Raw genomic sequence first — 19305 nt, 5'->3', positions numbered from 1 at the left:
TCCTGTTTTTTCAGCTTCTCACCCTGGCCTGTATCTTTCCCCAGTATTACCATTCAGCATTATCTAGGTCCTCCCATCTTAAAATAAGAAAATCCTTTCTGGACCCCCATCCTCCTAGCTCCTTCTTGCTTCTCCTTCCTGCCTACTCTTCTCCAAAAGTTACCTACCATTGCTCTGTTACCTCACTCTTCAACTTACTGCAGTCTGGTTTCCATCCCCACTTGAACCAAATAGTTCATGCTAAGGTCACTGATGAGCTCACATTGCCAAGTCCAGTGGGCATGTATGTAAGTCCTCATTTTCTGTTACCTCTCAGCAGCATTTGAAATAGTTATTGTCTTTCTCCTTCATGACATTTCCTTATCTGGCTTCTGTGTCATCACACCTTGGCTGTTAGTTTTCAGTTAGGGGAGAGGAATTAGCCCCTTCTCCCTGGTTCACCCACCAAGGCCACCTCCTCAGCTCACTATTTTCTTTTCAGCCTAAATATCTCTATACTAGTAATTCCTAAGCAGATGAGAACCACAGAATTCTCATCCATGTTTCAGACTTCTAAATTCATATACTCTCTTGTATGCAGGGTGACAAAATATGGACTCATAATCTTCCCTTCAAAAGTTGCACCTCCTCCAATGTTGTCATATCAGTAAATGGCTCCACAAATCATTTGAATACATAAACCCAAAACCTCAATACCTTTTACTCTTCAGAATCCAGTCATTCCTTCATGTTTCTCTGCCTTCCCTGACACCACATTCTAGTCTAGATCCTCATCATATCTTAGTTTGCCTGTGTCAGTCCTTTAAGCCTCCTGTCCTGTTCTTCCCAAGTCCATTTTCTACATAGCAGCAGAACTGTCTTTTTAAAGTCAGGTTTATTGAGGGTAAATTTACATGTAGTAAAATTCACCTTTTTAAAGTGTGTGGTTCTATGAGGTGTTTGTTTGTTTTTCGAGGCAGACTGAGTAACTAAGATTACAGGCGTACACCACCATGCCTGGCTAATTTTTGTATTTTTGGTAGAGACAGGATTTCACCATGTTGGCCAGGCTGGTCTCAAACTCCTGGCCTCAAGTGATCCACCCACCTTGGCCTCCCACAGTGCTGGGATTACAGGCATGAGCCACCGCGCTAGGCGGGTTCTGTGAGTTTTGACAAATGTATGCAGTTGTGTAACCACTGCCACCTAACATTTAGATTGTTTCCAGCTTTTGGCTGTAAACCTTTGTGTATTTGTTTTAGTGTAAACAAAAGGTTTTATTTATCTTGGGTAAATCTAGGAGTGGGATTGCTGGGCTCCAAGGTAAGTTTATGATTAACTCTAAAAGAAACCGCAAAACTGGTTTTCAGAATACCTGACCCATTTACATTCCCACCAGCAACATATGAGAGTTTCAATTGCTTCACATCCTCGCTAGCATCAGATGTTTTTGTTTTAATTTTATTTTAACCATTCTAATAAACGTGTAGTGGTAGCACATTGTAGTTTTAATTTGCATTTCCATGTGGCTAATTATGTTTACTAAAATATTGTAAATTTTATTTACTACAATATTGTAAATATTATAAATTATATTTACAATATTTATATTGTTTAAATTCAATCCATGTATCTTTGGCGGGGCACAGTGTCTCATGCCTGTAATCACAACACTTTGGGGAGGCCAAGGCAGGTGGGTCCCTTGAGCCTAGGAGTTTGAGACCACCCTGGACAACATGGAGAAACCCCATCTGTACAAAAACATAGAAAAATTAGCCAGGCATAGTGGCATGCGCCCATAGTCCCAGCTACTCCAGAGGCTGAGGTGAGAGGCCTGATTGAGCCAGGGAGGTTGAGGCTGCAGTGAGCTGTGATCATACTACTGCACACCAGACCGGGTGACAGAGCGAGATCCTGTCTCCAAAAAAAAAAAAAAAAAATGATCAAAAATCGTATGTATTCGGTTAAGTGTCTGCTCAAATCTTTTACCTGTTTTTAATTGGGTTTTTCTTTTCATTGAGTTTTGAAAGTTCTTTATATATTCCAGATACAAAGTCCTTTGTCAGATATGAATGTTTCACAGAATTTCTCCTACTCTGGGGCTTGTCGTCATTCTCTTATCATTATTTTTTTTCCTGCAAATTTTTTTGATAAAATGCAAAATATAATTAGGTACAATGGGTTATAATAGAGGTTTGCTAGTGAGAAGAATGAAATTCCATTTTGGGGAGGATAACATTTTGCTGGATGAGGATTCAAAGTTAGTACTTCCTCTCATCAAAATTGATTACAAATGTTCATCTATTAATGCATATCTGTAATGAAATTTTATGTATTTCATAATTTTATGTATTATCTTTGAAAAATGTCATTTCACACAGCTGATAGATGCACCAGTGAAAATCCTACAATTTGTAGAGTGCCACAAAGCAGCAAAAGTGAAGCATACAGTCTGTGTGTCACACACGTCATAGCTACTTATCTCTCTATTGTAGCACAGAAGCAACCATAGGCAAATGAGTATGTAAACAAATGAGTGTGACCGGCGTTCCAATGGAGCTTTATTTGTGGGTACTGTATTTAGAATTTCATATAATTTTCACTTGTTGCAAAACATTATTCTCCTTTTGATTTGTTTCCAACCATTTAAAAATGTAAAAAACATCCTTAACCTCAGGATATGAAAACAGGAATGAGCTGCATTTGGCCTCTGGGCTATAATTTGCTTACCTTTCCCCCTTCTTCCTCCCTTCATCTATCAGTGTTTTGTAGTTTTGCTCATATAGATTCTAGATTTTACACATATTTTGTTGGACTTACATACCTAAGAATATCATGGGTTTTGGTCAGAGCTGTCTTTTTAAAATGCAAATTGGATTATGTTGTTTCCCCTATTCAAACTCTTCAGTGGCTTCCCACTGCTCTTAGGATAAACTCTGTAATCTTTAAAAGCCTAAAAGGCCTTGCATGATCTGGCCCCTGCTTTCCTTTTCAGCTTTTTTTTTTTTTTTTTTTTTTTTTTTTTGGAGACGGAGTCTAGCTCTGTCGCCCAGGCTGGAGTACTGTGGCACAATCTGCTCACTGCAACCTCTACCTCCCAGGCTCAAACAATCCTCCAGCCTCAGCTTCCTGAGTATCTGGGACTATAGGCGTGTGCTACCACACCCAGCTAATTTTCATATTTTTTTTGGAGACGGGGTTTTATCATGTTAGTCAGGCTGGTCTTGAACTCCTAGGGTCAAGTGATCTTCCCACCTTGGCCTGCCTCCCAACATGCTGGGATTACAGGCATGAGCCACTGCACCCAGCCCTGAGGCTTCATTTTCAATGCATTGAGTTTGAGGAGTCTGTGAAATGTCTAAAATGTACAAGGGTAGGTGGAAGAAGAGGAACCTATAGTGGCCTGGGAAGTGTTAGAGAAATTGGTGAATAACAGAAGGGGTGGTATCAAAGGCATTTCTGGGAGGGATGTAATGATTCATTTCACAGAATCATTACAACAGAGACATCAAGCTAAAGATTATGTATGGATTGATAAGAGTACATAAAATTATGGTTAAAAAGCTCACTTTCCAATATGCTGATTGACTAAAGGGAAATTATGAAGTACCCAAATTAGTTTAGCTCTCAATCTTTTAATTTAAGGAAAAGTTTAGGAGTGGAGTCAGTTTTTTCAAGTTACTAATAATGGTAAGTCTCATAGGGCCTTTTTCATTCAGACTTTTTTCTTCTTTCTCCCCCTCCACAGATTGATCATTCTTAGAAGAGCTGCTGTAACACATAGGGGAAGTGAAAACTAACAGATGAAAGTTTTGTCATGCACTGAAAGAAAAGCATTGTCTGTGAAGTTCTATTTTTAAAAATGTCTGCTTGTAACACCTTTACCGAACATGTTTGGAAACCTGGTGAATGCAAGAATTGCTTTAAACCTAAAAGTTTGCACCAGCTCCCCCCAGACCCTGAGAAGGCACCCATCACCCATGGCAATGTGAAAACTAATGCCAATCACAGTAATAACCACCGCATCAGGAACACCGGAAATTTCCGGCCTCCTGTGGCTAAAAAACCCACTATAGCTGTGAAGCCCACTATGATAGTGGCAGATGGGCAAAATATATGTGGTGAGCTTGGCATCCAAGAACACTGTGAGAACAAACCTGTTATCATAGGGTGGAACCGAAACAGAGCTGCCTTGAGTCAGAAACCACTTAACAATAATAATGAAGATGACGAAGGAATTAGCCATGTTGCTAAGCCTTACGGCAATAATGATACTGCGAAGAAGATGTCAAATAACAATAATGGACTAACTGAAGTGTTAAAGGAGATAGCAGGCTTGGATACTGCCCCTCAGATAAGAGGAAATGAAACAAACTCCAGAGAAACATTCTTGGGAAGAATAAATGATTGCTATAAACGATCATTGGAAAGAAAGCTTCCACCAAGTTGCATGATAGGTGGGATAAAGGATACTCAGGGCAAGCATGTTATTCTGAGTGGGAGCACGGAAGTGATTAGTAATGAAGGGGGCCGGTTCTGTTACCCAGAGTTTTCCAGTGGCGAGGAGAGTGAAGAGGATGCATTTTTCAGTAACATGGAGGAGGAGCACGAGAGTTGGGATGAGAGTGATGAAGAGCTGTTGGCCATGGAGATTCGCATGAGAGGGCAACCTCGCTTTGCCAACTTCAGAGCAAACACTTTGTCTCCTGTTCGATTCTTTGTGGACAAAAAATGGAATACCATCCCCCTGCGAAACAAGTCTCTGCAGAGAATCTGTGCTGTGGACTATGATGACAGCTATGATGAAATCCTGAATGGTTATGAGGAAAATTCTGTGGTCTCTTATGGACAAGGAAGCATTCAGAGCATGGTGTCATCTGACTCCACATCACCAGATTCTTCTTTAACAGAAGAATCACGTTCTGAGACAGCCAGTAGTTTATCCCAGAAGATTTGTAATGGGGGAATATCTCCTGGTAACCCAGGAGATTCTAAGGACATGAAGGAAATTGAGCCCAATTATGAAAGTCCCTCTAGTAATAATCAGGATAAAGATTCATCACAAGCTTCCAAAAGCTCAATAAAAGTTCCAGAGACCCACAAAGCAGTCCTTGCTCTCCGATTAGAAGAGAAGGATGGCAAGATTGCTGTACAAACTGAGAAGGAAGAAAGTAAAGCCTCTACAGATGTTGCTGGGCAAGCAGTAACCATAAACCTTGTCCCCACAGAAGAGCAAGCAAAACCCTACCGAGTTGTGAATCTGGAACAGCCATTGTGCAAGCCATATACTGTTGTGGATGTGTCAGCAGCCATGGCCAGTGAGCACCTCGAGGGCCCTGTTAACAGCCCTAAGACAAAAAGCTCATCTACTCCAAACTCTCCAGTTACGTCATCTTCATTGACACCAGGACAAATAAGTGCCCATTTCCAAAAATCCAGTGCAATTCGATACCAGGAAGTATGGACTTCTAGCACCAGTCCACGACAAAAGATACCTAAAGTGGAACTAATTACTAGTGGAACTGGACCAAATGTTCCTCCAAGAAAAAACTGTCACAAATCAGCACCTACATCACCCACAGCTACAAACATTTCCTCCAAAACCATCCCTGTTAAGTCACCTAATTTGTCTGAAATAAAATTTAATAGTTATAACAATGCTGGTATGCCACCTTTTCCAATTATCATTCATGATGAGCCAACTTATGCTCGGAGTTCCAAAAATGCTATCAAAGTTCCCATTGTTATCAATCCAAATGCATATGACAATCTAGCTATCTACAAAAGTTTTCTGGGAACAAGTGGAGAACTCTCAGTGAAGGAAAAAACCACAAGTGTAATAAGCCATACTTATGAAGAAATAGAAACTGAAAGTAAAGTGCCTGACAACACCACTAGCAAAACCACTGACTGTCTTCAAACTAAAGGGTTTTCAAACAGCACAGAGCGTAAAAGGGGCTCAGTGGCTCAGAAGGTTCAAGAGTTTAACAACTGTCTCAACAGGGGTCAGTCTTCACCACAGAGAAGCTATAGTTCCAGCCACAGCTCCCCAGCAAAGATCCAGAGAACCACTCAAGAGCCTGTGGCCAAAACAGAAGGCACTCAGGAGTCTCAGATGGTGGGCAGCAGCAGCACCAGAGAGAAAGCAAGCACAGTGCTTTCTCAGATCGTGGCTTCAATCCAGCCCCCACAGTCTCCTCCAGAAACACCTCAATCTGGCCCTAAAGCTTGCAGTGTGGAAGAGCTTTATGCCATTCCTCCAGATGCTGATGTTGCTAAGAGTACGCCAGTCCGGCCAAAATCTCTCTTTACATCTCAGCCTAGTGGTGAGGCTGAAGCACCTCAGACCACAGACAGTCCTACCACCAAAGTACAGAAAGACCCATCCATAAAACCAGTCACCCCCTCTCCCTCCAAATTAGTGACTAGCCCCCAGAGTGAGCCACCACCTCCCTTTCCCCCGCCACGCTCTACTTCCTCTCCTTACCATGCAAGTAACCTTTTGCAGAGGCATTTCACCAACTGGACCAAGCCAACCAGCCCTACCAGGTCAACAGAAGCTGAATCAGTTTTGCACTCTGAAGGCAGCAGGCGGGCAGCTGATGCAAAGCCTAAGCGCTGGATATCATTTAAAAGCTTCTTCCGCCGTCGGAAAACAGATGAGGAGGATGACAAAGAGAAAGAGCGAGAGAAAGGGAAACTGGTGGGCCTGGATGGCACTGTCATTCACATGCTGCCACCTCCTCCAGTTCAGCGCCATCACTGGTTCACAGAGGCAAAAGGAGAGTCCAGTGAGAAACCAGCCATTGTCTTCATGTACAGGTGTGACCCTGCTCAAGGCCAGCTCAGTGTGGATCAGAGCAAGGCTGGGGCAGACCAGGCAGCAGTCATGGAGAAGGGTAGAGCAGAGAATGCATTACTACAGGACTCAGAGAAGAAGAAGAGGAGTCATTCTTCTCCATCACAGATTCCTAAAAAGATTCTCAGGTATGTAAAACAGACTGGCAGAATATGGGAATTTTTTAACACAGTCTCAGGTGCTAAGTTTTTTATATCTTTTAAGATTGCATAAGAGCCATTTCTGTTTGTAAGTAGCACTCTGTGGCCATCATCTATCTTTATAACTGCATTCCAAGATTAGAATAGTATTAAAGTGAGCTTATTGTACTGAACAAGGTTTATAGCCCTGGATCTTTGGCTTAAGTAGCCTACTGCATTCTGGTGAATGCAGAGGAACTTTAACATAGAAAAGCAAATCCGTAACACTTTTTTTTCCGTAACACTTTTTTTTTTTTTTTTTGAGACGGAGTCTTGCTCTGTTGCCCGGGCTGGAGTGCAGTGGCCGAATCTCAGCTCACTGCAAGCTCCGCCTCCCGGGTTCACGCCATTCTCCTGCCTCAGCCTCCCAAGTGGCTTGGATTACAGGCACCCGCCACCTCGCCCGGCTAGTTTTTTTGTATTTTTTAGCAGAGACGGGGTTTCACCGTGTTCGCCAGGATGGTCTCGATCTCCTGACCTCGTGATCCGCCTGTCTCGGCCTCCCAAAGTGCTGGGATTACAGGCTTGAGCCACCGCGCCCGGCCATCTGTAACACTTTAATAGCGATAAAATGTTGTTTTGAAATGTGATGGTAGTGTGAGGAAGAAACAGGATCAAATGAATAAATGGTGATACTGTTCTTTCCCTCACTGTAAATGAAATAAAACTCTTCCAGCAATTCTTTTTGTTTTTTATGAAAGTGTTATCTCTATATGTGTTACTTATTTTAAGGGAATGTTTGCTTTTTTTATTGCTGTCTCTTTCTGTCCTCCTTCCAAGTGTTGTGGAAAAAAAATGGAGGGTGATAAGCAAGCAATTTATAGTTATTTAGCATGTAGGTGAAATAGGAGAAGTTGAGTATTGAGACTGAGACCCAGTAGCATAATCCTTGGTTCAGCTAGACAGATTGCATACCCAAATCAGTTCTCTAGGCATTCATTTTCTTTAACACCTTAGTAGCTATTTATTGATCACCTGTTCTGTGCAAGGTATATATTAATATTTATCTCAAATCCTTATAAATTTGCTATATTCTTCAGATGAGGAAACTGAAAACCTGGGAAGTTAACAATTGAACAGAGTCACAAAGCTAGTACTTGTCAGAGCTGGAATTCAAACCTCAATCTGTCTCATTCTAAAGCGTGTATCCTCCTTATAATGTTGCATTCTTAGCAAACACAAGATTGGTCAAAATTGTTGTATTCTCACTTGTAATCATTCACATAAACACATACGTTTTTGGAAGCCTAAGTTTTTCTTTCTTATTCATATTGTAAACAAAATGAATTAACTGCCAATAAAAACAAGGAACTTTTATCCCAAGTTTGTGACAAATAGGATGATTTCCCTATACTTCCTGTCCTTTTTATTCTTAAACAAGGATATGCCCTGAGTACTCCATTCATCTGATTCTGAGTCCTCCCTCCTGACTTAAAGTAAACCTCTATCTGGCCTGGCCTTCTTTCTGACAAAACGTAGCAAATTCTGATGGATGGGGCAGATTTACCTGTTTTTCTTTAGAAAAGTATAATAAAAAATGAAGTGAACACTTAATGGTTTTACTTTTCCTAGCAAAATGCTAAGAAGTTTTATATACATTCTTTATTAAAATGAGCTTTTCACATACCTCCAAATTGTTGTCAAAATGCTAACAAGTCCCTGTTTTCCTTAAATCCGTGTAGTAACAAAGCAACTAGGATGATAGTCCTAGAAAAAATAGTCTTGTCATTGGTAGTTGAACGTTATATTCCAAGGTGAGGTATTCAATGACAGAATGTACTCCAGTAGTAATAAAATGCATGTATTTCAGGATCAGGTGTGGTGGCTCACACCTGTAATCCCAGCACTTTGGGAGGCCAAGGCGGGCGATCACCTGAGATCAGGAGCTCGAGACCAGCCTTGCCAACATGGTGAAACCCATGTCTACTAAAAATACAAAATTAGCTGGGTGTGGTGGCAGGCGCCTGTAATCCTAGCTACTTGGGAGGCTGAGGCAAGAGAATCACTTGAACTGGGAGGTGAAGGTTGCAGTGAGGTAAGATCACACCATTGCACTCCAGCCTGGGCGAGAAGAGTGAAACTCCGTCTCAAAAAGAAAAAGCACCATGTATTTCAGGTGACTGTTTTATTTAGAAAATGGGCAGTTTAAACAGCAAATGGTTGGAGTTATATAGGAGGGAATGGTAGACAGTTCTTACATGGCGTCATTCCTGATTACCACCGTAGGTATTTATCCACATCTTAGAAGGCACAGTCAAGAAATGATTTGGCTTCTTTTTGTGGAATGAGACTCTCTCCTTTGGCTGCATGCCGTGGTATACAGTCTTGAGGGCAGCCCAGGCCCTGGGCTTGGCAGACCCCTTACAATATAGCTTTTATTTCACAATTAGGTGATACAAACACCAGTCAGGTCTTTCAAAATTTATCCGTTTTTTGTAGTTAACATCCATGAATCCAAATAACACAGTTCATTTGCCCATTGGTTCTTAAATTTAACCATGTTCCACAATCATCTGGAGAGCTGTTAAGACACAGATTGCTGAGCCCCACCCCTGGAATTTTTGATTCAGTGGGTCTGGGGTGGGTCCTGATGATTTGCACATCTAATAAGTTCCTGGGTGATGCTGATGCTGCTGGTCCTTGGGTCACACTTAGAACTGCTGGTCTCACCACCATTCTAAAGATACATGCTATAGTCTGAGTAAAGCAGTGATTGAGATATTAAGCTTTTCTTTAAGGCACATTGGAATTTTCACATTTCATAATGTCCCAGACTAAGTAGAAAAAGAGGTATTCGATAGCTTTTTTTTTTAACTTTTTGAAAAGTTTAAAACATGAATAAGCATATTGAAAAATACATACTATTTACTTTTTCAATATTGCCTCATTTACTTGAATACACCATTGGTATTTACTTGGAACAACTTTGATAAGGAAAACATTACCATCAAATGTCAACATTTGTGTTTCAGGCTTGATGGCAGTGTGATCATTAAATTACCATCCCATGGCTGGGAGCACACTGCTGAAAGAAATGAAAATACAGTTTTTCCATAAGTAAATGAATATTTCAAGTCTGAACTGTATCTAAGGAATGAAGAATGAAAAATGAAAAAATACTGTACTAATGGCCAGACCCCAGGCTCTGAAAGATGAGGAACTTTATAGACCCCTTCATTATGGGATTAGATTGTTACTAAGTCCATTTATTTAACTGTTTAGGAAATATAAATTGGGTGCCTTAACTGTGCCATGTATTTGCCATGAGGCCCTGGAACAAATAGGGGGAAACATTATCCTGAAATAATGGGCTTGGGTTGGACCTCAACTGTCTGTCTGATCCTTCAGTGTACAAGGCTATAAAGATATCTATCACATAGAAGTAAGTTGAAAATTTCATTAGAAAACATATAAAAAGCTTATCCCAGGGTCTGGCACACATTGAGTGCTTAAAAATGTTAGTATGCCCTTTACCCTCAATGGATAAATGCTAAAACAACATGCAGAGTGATTAAATCAGTTTAGTGCAGACTTCTCAGGAATAAAATCCAAAGCAGATCTTTAAAGACAAATAGGATTTTGCCAGCTGGTTGGGAAATACATTGTAGGCCAAAGGAACAATATATGCAAAGTCACAGAGGTAAGGTTGGTGGCAAACAGAAGCAGGATATGTGGCTAGAAAAGGATATTGAATAATCCAGTGTATCTAAAACATTCAAACTCAGAAGGAAAGAATAGAGCGATGGTAACCAGAGGCTTTGGAGTGAGGTGGGGTTGATGGGGAAAGGAGAGATGTTTGCCAAGGGTACAAAGTTCCAGTTAGACAGGAAGAGTAAGTTTTAAAGATCTGTTGTACAGCATGGTGACCATAGTTAATAATGACATATTACATATTTCAAAATTGCTAAAAAAGTAGATTTTAAATGTTCTCACCACAAAAAAAAGATAAATAGGTAAGGTCATAGATTTGCTAGTAACTTTATTAAATAATCTTTCTACAGCATATACATATATCAGAACATCACATTGTACCCCATAAATATATACAATTATTATTTGTTAATTTAAATTTTTTAAATTAAAATTTAAAAATAGTCCATTGGAGCCGGGCGCAGTGGCTCAAGCCTGTAATCCCAGCACTTTGGGAGGCCGAGATGGGCGGATCACGAGGTCAGGAGATCGAGACCATCCTGGCTAACACGGTGAAACCCCGTCTCTACTAAAAACTACAAAAAACTAGCCGGGGGATGTGGCGGCACCTGTAGTCCCAGCTACCCGGGAGGCGGAGCTTGCAGTGAGCTGAGATCCGGCCACAGCACTCCAGCCTGGGTGACAGAGCGGGACTCCATCTCAAAAAAAATAAAAATAAAATAAAAAAATAAAGAAATAAAAATAGTCCATTGGTTCTTAAAGTATGATCCGTGTAAGGTCAAATAGTGATCATGCCAACATTACTATTTTTATAATAATACAAAGACACTTGTCTTTTTCATTGTGTTGACATTTGCACTGATGGTGCTTAAACAATAGTGGTTAAAACTACTTGCATCTTAGCATAAATCAAAGCCATGGCACCATAGTGTACTAGGAGGGTTTGTTGTTGTTGTTTTTAAGTGAGTTTCACTTTATCCTTGGTGGGCCAGACACAGTGGCTCATGCCTGTAATCCTAGCACTTTGGGAGGCCAAGATAGGAGGATCACCTGAGCTCAGGAGACCAGTCTGGATAACATAGTGAGAGACCTTATCTCTACTAAAAATTTTAAAAATTAGCTGGGCATAGTGGTGTGTGCCTGTGATCCCAGGTACTCAGGAGGCTGAGGTGGGAGGATCGCTTGAGCCCAGGAGGTCAAGAACTGCAGTGAACCGTAATCACGCCACTGCACTCCAAACTGGGTGACAGGGTGAGACCCTGTAAGAATGCCCTTGATGATGTAGTAAATTAAATCTCAACCTTGGAGTACCTGTCTTCCTAAAAATTCTGCGTAATTAAATGGGAAGTACACATAGAATACTTCTGCTGTGTAACAAAGTATGATGGTTTTCTCAAAGAAAAGTACTTGTGAAATAGTTTGAGTTGTGAAGCTGAACTAGCCCCCTCTTTCATGGGCCACCTTGAAAGAACAACTGACAGACAAACTGTGGTTATTCAAATCTGAGAGTGTTTGGCAGATATTTTCTTAAGAATGAACATAACAACCTATTACTTCAAGGAAAACAAGTAACTATATTTGTTGTCAGTGATATAAAATCCAAGTTTTCAAGCAGAAATGAGAATTTTTAAAAACTTATATCTGCCACCATGTCCTCAACAGCTTCCTAATACTTAAACATTCTTCTGATGAGATTGGTGGTTGAATTTGCAAACTTTTAAAAGTATTATATAATGAAATATGTCAACATTTAGAGGATCTGCATTAACTCAGTAAACCAATAATTTCCAGATAACCCAATCCATCATATTACAAAATTATACATGAGTAAAATCTATTCAAATTGCAAGATAGATCAATGGCTTTTAATGCAACTGAGTACAGAAAGTTTATTGATACGGTTTCAGATTTCACATTGCAACTAAGCTTTAAGAAACTACCAGTTATCAAATTCTGGTATGGTACCAAAGAATATCTACTGTTATCTAAAAAGCTATTAAAATACTCCTCCTTTTTCCACTTATGAATCTGGGTGAGACCAGATATTTTTCATATATTTTAATCAAAGCAACATACCACAGCAGATTGAATTCAGAAGCAAATAAGGGAATTCAGTTGTCCTCTATTAAGCCAGATATTGGAAAGATTTGAGAAAATATTATTTAGGTTAATATTTACTGGGTTTATTTCCTTATTTTTAAATTTTTATTTAATACTTAAATTATACATAATGCACATAATTATGGTGTACGTAGTGATGTTGCAATACATACAATGTAAAGTGAGCAGATCAGGGTAATTAGCATATCCATGACTGTTCACTATAGCCATCCTACAGTGCCGTAGTACACTAGAACTCATTTCTCCCATATAGCTGTAATTTTGTGTCCTTTGACAAATCTCTGCCTATCCTTTTCTTCCCCCATCTTCCCAGCCTCTCATATTCTCTCTTCTACTTTTTACTGCTATGAGATCTACTTTTTTTTAAGCTTCCACATATGAGTGAGAACATGTGGTGTTTAACTTTTGTTCCTGGCACTATTTCACCTAGCATAATGTCCTCCAGTTCCATCCGTGTTGCCACAAAAAAAAGTTTTTTTAAAAAAATGAATTAATTATTTTCAAATGTTCTCAGTTCCAATTTCTCATATAAAGTCAATTGATATGACCTGTACAAATAAGAGTCCATGTGATTCTCAATTTTTAAGAGTGCAAAACAATCCTGAGACCAAAAAGTTTGAGAAGTGCTGAGACAGGCTGTAAATGACATGTTGAAATGTTTGGCTTTTATCTTGTAGATTTTGTAGAGGAAACAGTTTTTAAGCAGGAAAGTAGCATGTTTTTTTAATAAAATATTTTCTGGCAGTAATATTCAAAATAGGCTAGAAGATGGGATACTAGTGGGTCAAATTTTAGTTGAAGAATGTATACCCACACATCATTTCTATGTGGCTAGTTTGGATTAAGAGAAACTAATTTGGTGGTTAATCAGGTCTGTGACCAGTTAGGAATTTCCCAGCTATCGTTTTTAAAATGATACCTACCTACCATCTCTGCAAGTCTTTGGTTCCCCATCACGTGGGGGGATAATACTGCATAGTGGGAAGAATGCCAGCACTGGAGTCAAAGATTTGAATTCTGACTTACCCCTGAGTAGTTGTAACTTTTGACATAATCTCTCTGAGCTAAAGTTTCCCTACCTATACAATAAGAATAATAATACCTACCTTATAGACATATTTTGAGTACTAAATATGTAGTATCTGTAAAACATCAGCATATATCTAGCAATAGGAGTTGACCTCATTACAAAACTATGTCTAGGGAACCAGAATTTAATATCATCCTTGCTTAATATCTTGCCCCCTGAAATCTAGTCTGAGAACAGCCGCCTACTCTTTCTTAAATATAAATCTAGTTATACCCCAACTCCCCACACTGAAGAAGGTCCTACATATGTGGCATCTGCCTACCTTTTAATCTTAACATTTTGGGCTTAATCTTATCCTCTTATTCATGAACCTCTAGTTATTCTGGCTTCCTTTTCTTCTAAGTGCATTGTTTATAATAGTTGATAAAAGTTTAAAAACTGACTTTGCAATCAGTTCTGCTGAATTACCTTTTAATTGGGACTATCTTAAAATTGGTCCTCTCTTTTTTTTTCATTTTATTTTAAACTTTTTATGATTGAAAATTTTAAACATATACAAAAGTAGATAGACTAGTATAGTGAACCACCATTTACTATAAAACCACACTTCAACAGTTACCAATTTATAACCAATCCTGTTCCGTCGCTGCCCCTATTCACTTCCCCCTATTATCTTGAAGCAACTCTTTTTTTTCCATTATAATCATGTACCAAAAAGGGGTTCTTTAAACCCTAGTAGCTAACCCCTGGCTAAACATCATCAGGTATCAAAAATTTTAAAACTATAAATATTCTGATGACCCTACTATCTTCATCCCTGATCTCTTCCCCCAAGAATCATGTGCAATTTTCCACTTGATATCTCCACTTCAAATGAAACATATCCAAAACAGAACTCTTAATTTTCCCCTACAAATCTGTTCCATCACAACTCTTCCCTTCTTGGTAAATGGCCCTCCATTCATTCAGTTGCTCAAGCCAGAAAACTAGGGGTCATCTTTGATTCTTCTATTGCCTTTACCCCCAACATCCAAAATGTTGGATGATTCAACCTCCAAAATATATTCCAAATTATCTACTTCTTTCCAATCTCTGCTTCTACTACCCTGGCCCAAACTACCATCATCTCTAACCTGTTTACTAATGTATTTGCTGATTGAGTTCTCTGCCTAATCTCTTGCCTCTGGTAACTTAATCTCTTTAGAACGGCCAAGTACCCTCTTCATTTTACTTCTACCTTCTGGGTTCAATTTCCTTCTTGACAAATACCATTTTTAGTGGTTCTTTCAATAAGCTGTGGTGGTAAACACTTGGTTAGTGACTAAAATCATGGTTATTTTAGTGTTATTTAACCAATAACACTTGGTTATTGATTAAAACTATGGCCAATGGGCCATAGTTACTTGCATGTTAATTTAGTTTTCAGGCGTAAATTCTGTGTACAAATTATGTTCCTGAATGTAAGAATACCTCCAAACACAAATTGCCCAGTTTAGACATTTAGTCTCACTCTTATGTAAATAATTGTTTTCATACTTGGTTGACAAGATCTATTGCCAATCACATACATGTGCTTAAATTTTCAGTTCACCCAGGCATGATAGTTTGCATCTGTAGTTCCAGCTACTTGGAGGCCAAGGCAGGAGGATCACTTGAGCCCAGGAGTTCAAGTTCAGCCTGGGCAACACAGCAAGGCCACCTTCTCACCATCTCTAAAATATAAACTAAAATGTAATTCAAACAGTTTTTTTCTAATGAGAAAAATCTAACCTAGACATTAAGAAAATAAAAGTAACACTCCAGCTAAAGTTAAGGATATCATTTGCTGCCTAAATGACCTTTAGCTAACTTTTCTAAATCTACCACCCCTGAATTTCATGCTCCTAATTAGCAAAGACCCCAGGCATGTACATCTGGGATACTATGTAAGTCATTTCTTTAGGACTTCCATAATCATCTCAGGAATCCAACTATGTCTAGCACAGCTGGGATTCTGTCCAAACCCCAGCTTCTGGTTTGGACAGACAGACTGGATTTCACATACCTTTGCACACTTAGGAACGCTGTTCATCTGTATCAGCCTTCCTTTACCCTTCCAAGTCCTTTTGGATCTTCTCAAAGACCTTACATAACTAAACTGTATTCCTCAATAATCCAGGAGTTGGCAAACTATGGCCAGTGGGCCAAATCCAACTTGTTACCTGTTTCTGTAAAAGAAGTTATACTGGAAAATAGCCACACTCATCTTTTACATGTTGTCTATGGCTGTTTTCAAGCTACAACAGGGTTAAGTAATTACAGTAGAGACCATATGGCCCACAAAGCCTAAAATACTTACCATGTGGCCTTTTACAGAAGTTCACTTACCCCTGGACCAAGCCATGATATCAGATTTGTCTGTGGTTGTCAGGCATGCTAGTGACATATAGCCATTCCAGCCAAATACTGGAAAGGACTGGTACTCTCTATAATAACCAATATAGGCCTGTTAATATATGTATGTGTGTGTGTATGCACGTTCGTGCATATGTGCATGTACGTATGGTGTGGGAAATGAAAATCCCAACACTTTTTAGACTGTGGTAAAATGTCATGTCCTTCTCTCTGGAAAATTCAGTTAGAAGCTTCAGTTGTTTCAATGCTTATGCTCCAGTTATATCTTAATTTGCATTACCTCTCCCTTGAGTTCATGTCCTTTGTAGAGGCATGGATGAAGCTGGAAACCATCATTCTCAGCAAACTATTGCAAGGATGGAAAACCAAACACCGCATGTTCTCACTCATAGGTGGGAATTGAACAATGAGAACAGTTGGACACAGGGCGGGGAACATAACCCACTGGGGCGTATCATGGGGTGGGGAATGGGGGAGGGATAGCATTAGGAGAAATGCCTAATGTAAATGATGAGTTAATGGGTGCAGCAAACCTCCATGACACATGTATACATATGTAACAAACCTGCACGTTATGCACATGTACCCTAGAACTTAAAGTATAATAAAAAAGAAAAAGAAAACATGTTGCATTACCTCTCCTTTTTACTAAGAGAATCCTATCAAAGTTTTTTCATGTTTAGGACGAAACTGGTCTTAAGATCAAACTTCTACTTCTCATAAAGAAAAATAATTGAAAACAGAAGCTGAAAATAGCTGCTTTCTCTCCTGATCACATGTTATTTTGCTGTAAAGAAACTTCTGGACCATCAGCATTTATAAAAGTCACATCTACATTTGCTGATACATTTTTCCTAAAGTTAAAATGAGTTCATGAAGTCCTCACTGTTACATTTTTAAATAATCATGTTTTAGAGAAAGCTGATAAATATCTTTATGGTAATCATGGAATGATACAGTATGGTTATGTTTGTGTGTACCAGAATGGGGTAGTCTTCAGACAGCTTTGTTTGGGAGGTAATATAATCCCAGAGAAGTAAACTGACTAAGAATAAACCTCAGAAGGTTAGGAATGGTCCCAAATTATTATTATTCCCTCCCAGCTTTTTTGTAGTGTTTTATGAATTTCTCATCTGTGACTATTTATTTTATTTCCCCTTTCCTGCTTATATCACTTCTGAAGAATGATGCTCCTTTACTTAAAATTTTTCTACTCACTTTTCATACCTTGCTGCTTGTATACTTATTCTTTTGTTCTTTCTGGAGGAAGAAGGCAGTGAAAAATAGTTTCTCAGAATGTGTTCCTGGGACCAACTGCATCACCTGGGGTATGTAAATGCAGATTCCTGGGCCATGCCCCAAAGCTGTTAAATTAATCCCTAAAGATAGGAGCTGAGAATCTGCAATTTTAACAAGCTCCCCAGGTAATTCTTAGGTACATGAAAGTTTGATAGCCATTGGCATAATATTTTAGAACATAGACTTTGAAGGCACCCAGACCTGGGTTTGAATCCTGCTTTTATCACATATTAGTGTCATCTTGGACAAGTTACTTGAGCTCTGCTTACCAGTTTTCTCATCTAGAAACTGAGAAGCAAATAATGTAACTGCTTAAAGGACAAACACTAGAACTAAGCTACAGGGTTTGAATCTCAGCTCCACTAGTTACTAGCTGTGTTACCTGAAGCAAGTAACTAAATCTCTCTGGTCTATAATTTCTTCATTTATAAAACACAGAAAATAGCCTGCCTAGTAGGTTGTTGGAAGACTTAAAGGGGGATGGGATTTCCCCCTGGCACATTTGACAATGTCTGGTGATTTTTTTGGTTGTCACAACTGGGAGGCAGGGAGTAGTTCCAATGTCCAGCCTTAGCAGGTAGAGGCAAGAAGTGCTGTTGTAATCCTGCCATGTGGATAGCCCTCCACAACAAAGAATCACCTGGCCCAAAGTGTCAATAGCCCCACTTCTGATAAGCATGGCTTAAAACAGGCACATAATAAGCACTATGTAAATTTTGGCCACTATTGTTACTTGCTGTTATGGGACTAATAAGCCTTACTCAGAGTGTTATTGTTTGAAGATATTTAAGCACAGTGCCTAGCATTCGGTAAATGTAGAGATAGTGGGGGTAGCAATTATTATTAGGAAGCCAAATATCTAGAAACACAGTCTTTCTATAGCTAGAGCAGCTTCTATTTAAATAAATTTTTTTAGAAATGTATATTATTTTTTTTTTTGGTTTAAGATTTTCAAAAGTAAAATACATCTGTAATCATTAATACCCTACTTTTCAATAAAAGCTATGTTTTTTTCTTCTAACTAAAAGTAGAAGCAGTTTTACTTCTTCATCTTCCCAATCAAGTATGTATTACTGGGTTTCTGCAGTATGCCAGACTTGCCTTATCTTAACAGTGTGGTGGAAGGAACATGGACGTTAGAGTTGCATGGTATCTATTCAGATCCCAACTCTGCCACCACCTTAGTACCCGTGTAATTTTAGGCAATTGATCTAACTTCTTTCAATCTCAATTTCCTCATCTGTAAAATGAGAATAATTGTATCTACCTCCTGAAGAGTTTTCATGAATTAAGTGGAAAAATGCACAGCTTGTGCGGTGCTGAGTAGGTATGTTCTCAGTACTTATAGGTCCCATTCCTGCCTTACATCCATTTCCTCAGTCAGCCTGCAACATTTTTTGGAGTTAAGTGTATGTAATCATTTCTCAGCATCTCCCTAATCTGACTCAAAGAGCAGAGGGAGATAGGAGGAAAGTGAAAAAAGGTGCACCGACTTGCTTCTCCATTGCTTCTGGGCATTCGGGAAAAAAGTCCAGGGCCCCAGAAAGGCTGTTCCAAGGATCAGGTGCAATGACTCTCTCCTGTAATCCAAGTACTTTGGGTGGCTGAGGCAGGCGGATTACCTGAGATCAGGAGTTCGAGATCAGCCTGGCCAACATGGCAAAACCCCATCTCTACTAAAAATACAAAATAATTAGCCAGGCATGGTGGCAGGCACCTGTAGTCCCAGCTACTTGGGAGACTGAGGCAGAAGAATCACTTGAACCCGGGAGGCGGAGGTTGCAGTGAGCTGA

The 19305-nt window shown here is 39.4% G+C and overlaps 1 protein-coding gene across 1 annotated transcript in view; it reads left to right on the top strand.

The window, feature by feature from the left end:
* The window catches only part of PEAK1 (pseudopodium-enriched atypical kinase 1), a 164500-nt gene that overhangs the window by 93671 nt on the left and 51524 nt on the right, over window positions 1–19305 (top strand). The window contains exon 4 of the mRNA XM_011932829.1: window positions 3728–6966. Within this exon, the coding sequence (XP_011788219.1) occupies window positions 3842–6966 (3125 nt within the window). The 5' untranslated portion in view covers window positions 3728–3841. The remainder of the gene's footprint in view (window positions 1–3727; window positions 6967–19305) is intronic.

The sequence above is a fragment of the Colobus angolensis genome, unplaced genomic scaffold, assembly GCF_000951035.1.
Source record: "Colobus angolensis palliatus isolate OR3802 unplaced genomic scaffold, Cang.pa_1.0 Scaffold99, whole genome shotgun sequence".
In the NCBI taxonomy this organism is placed as follows: domain Eukaryota; kingdom Metazoa; phylum Chordata; class Mammalia; order Primates; family Cercopithecidae; genus Colobus; species Colobus angolensis.
Note: the sequence above shows the minus strand (reverse complement) of the source record. Positions and strands in the feature narration are given on the sequence as shown.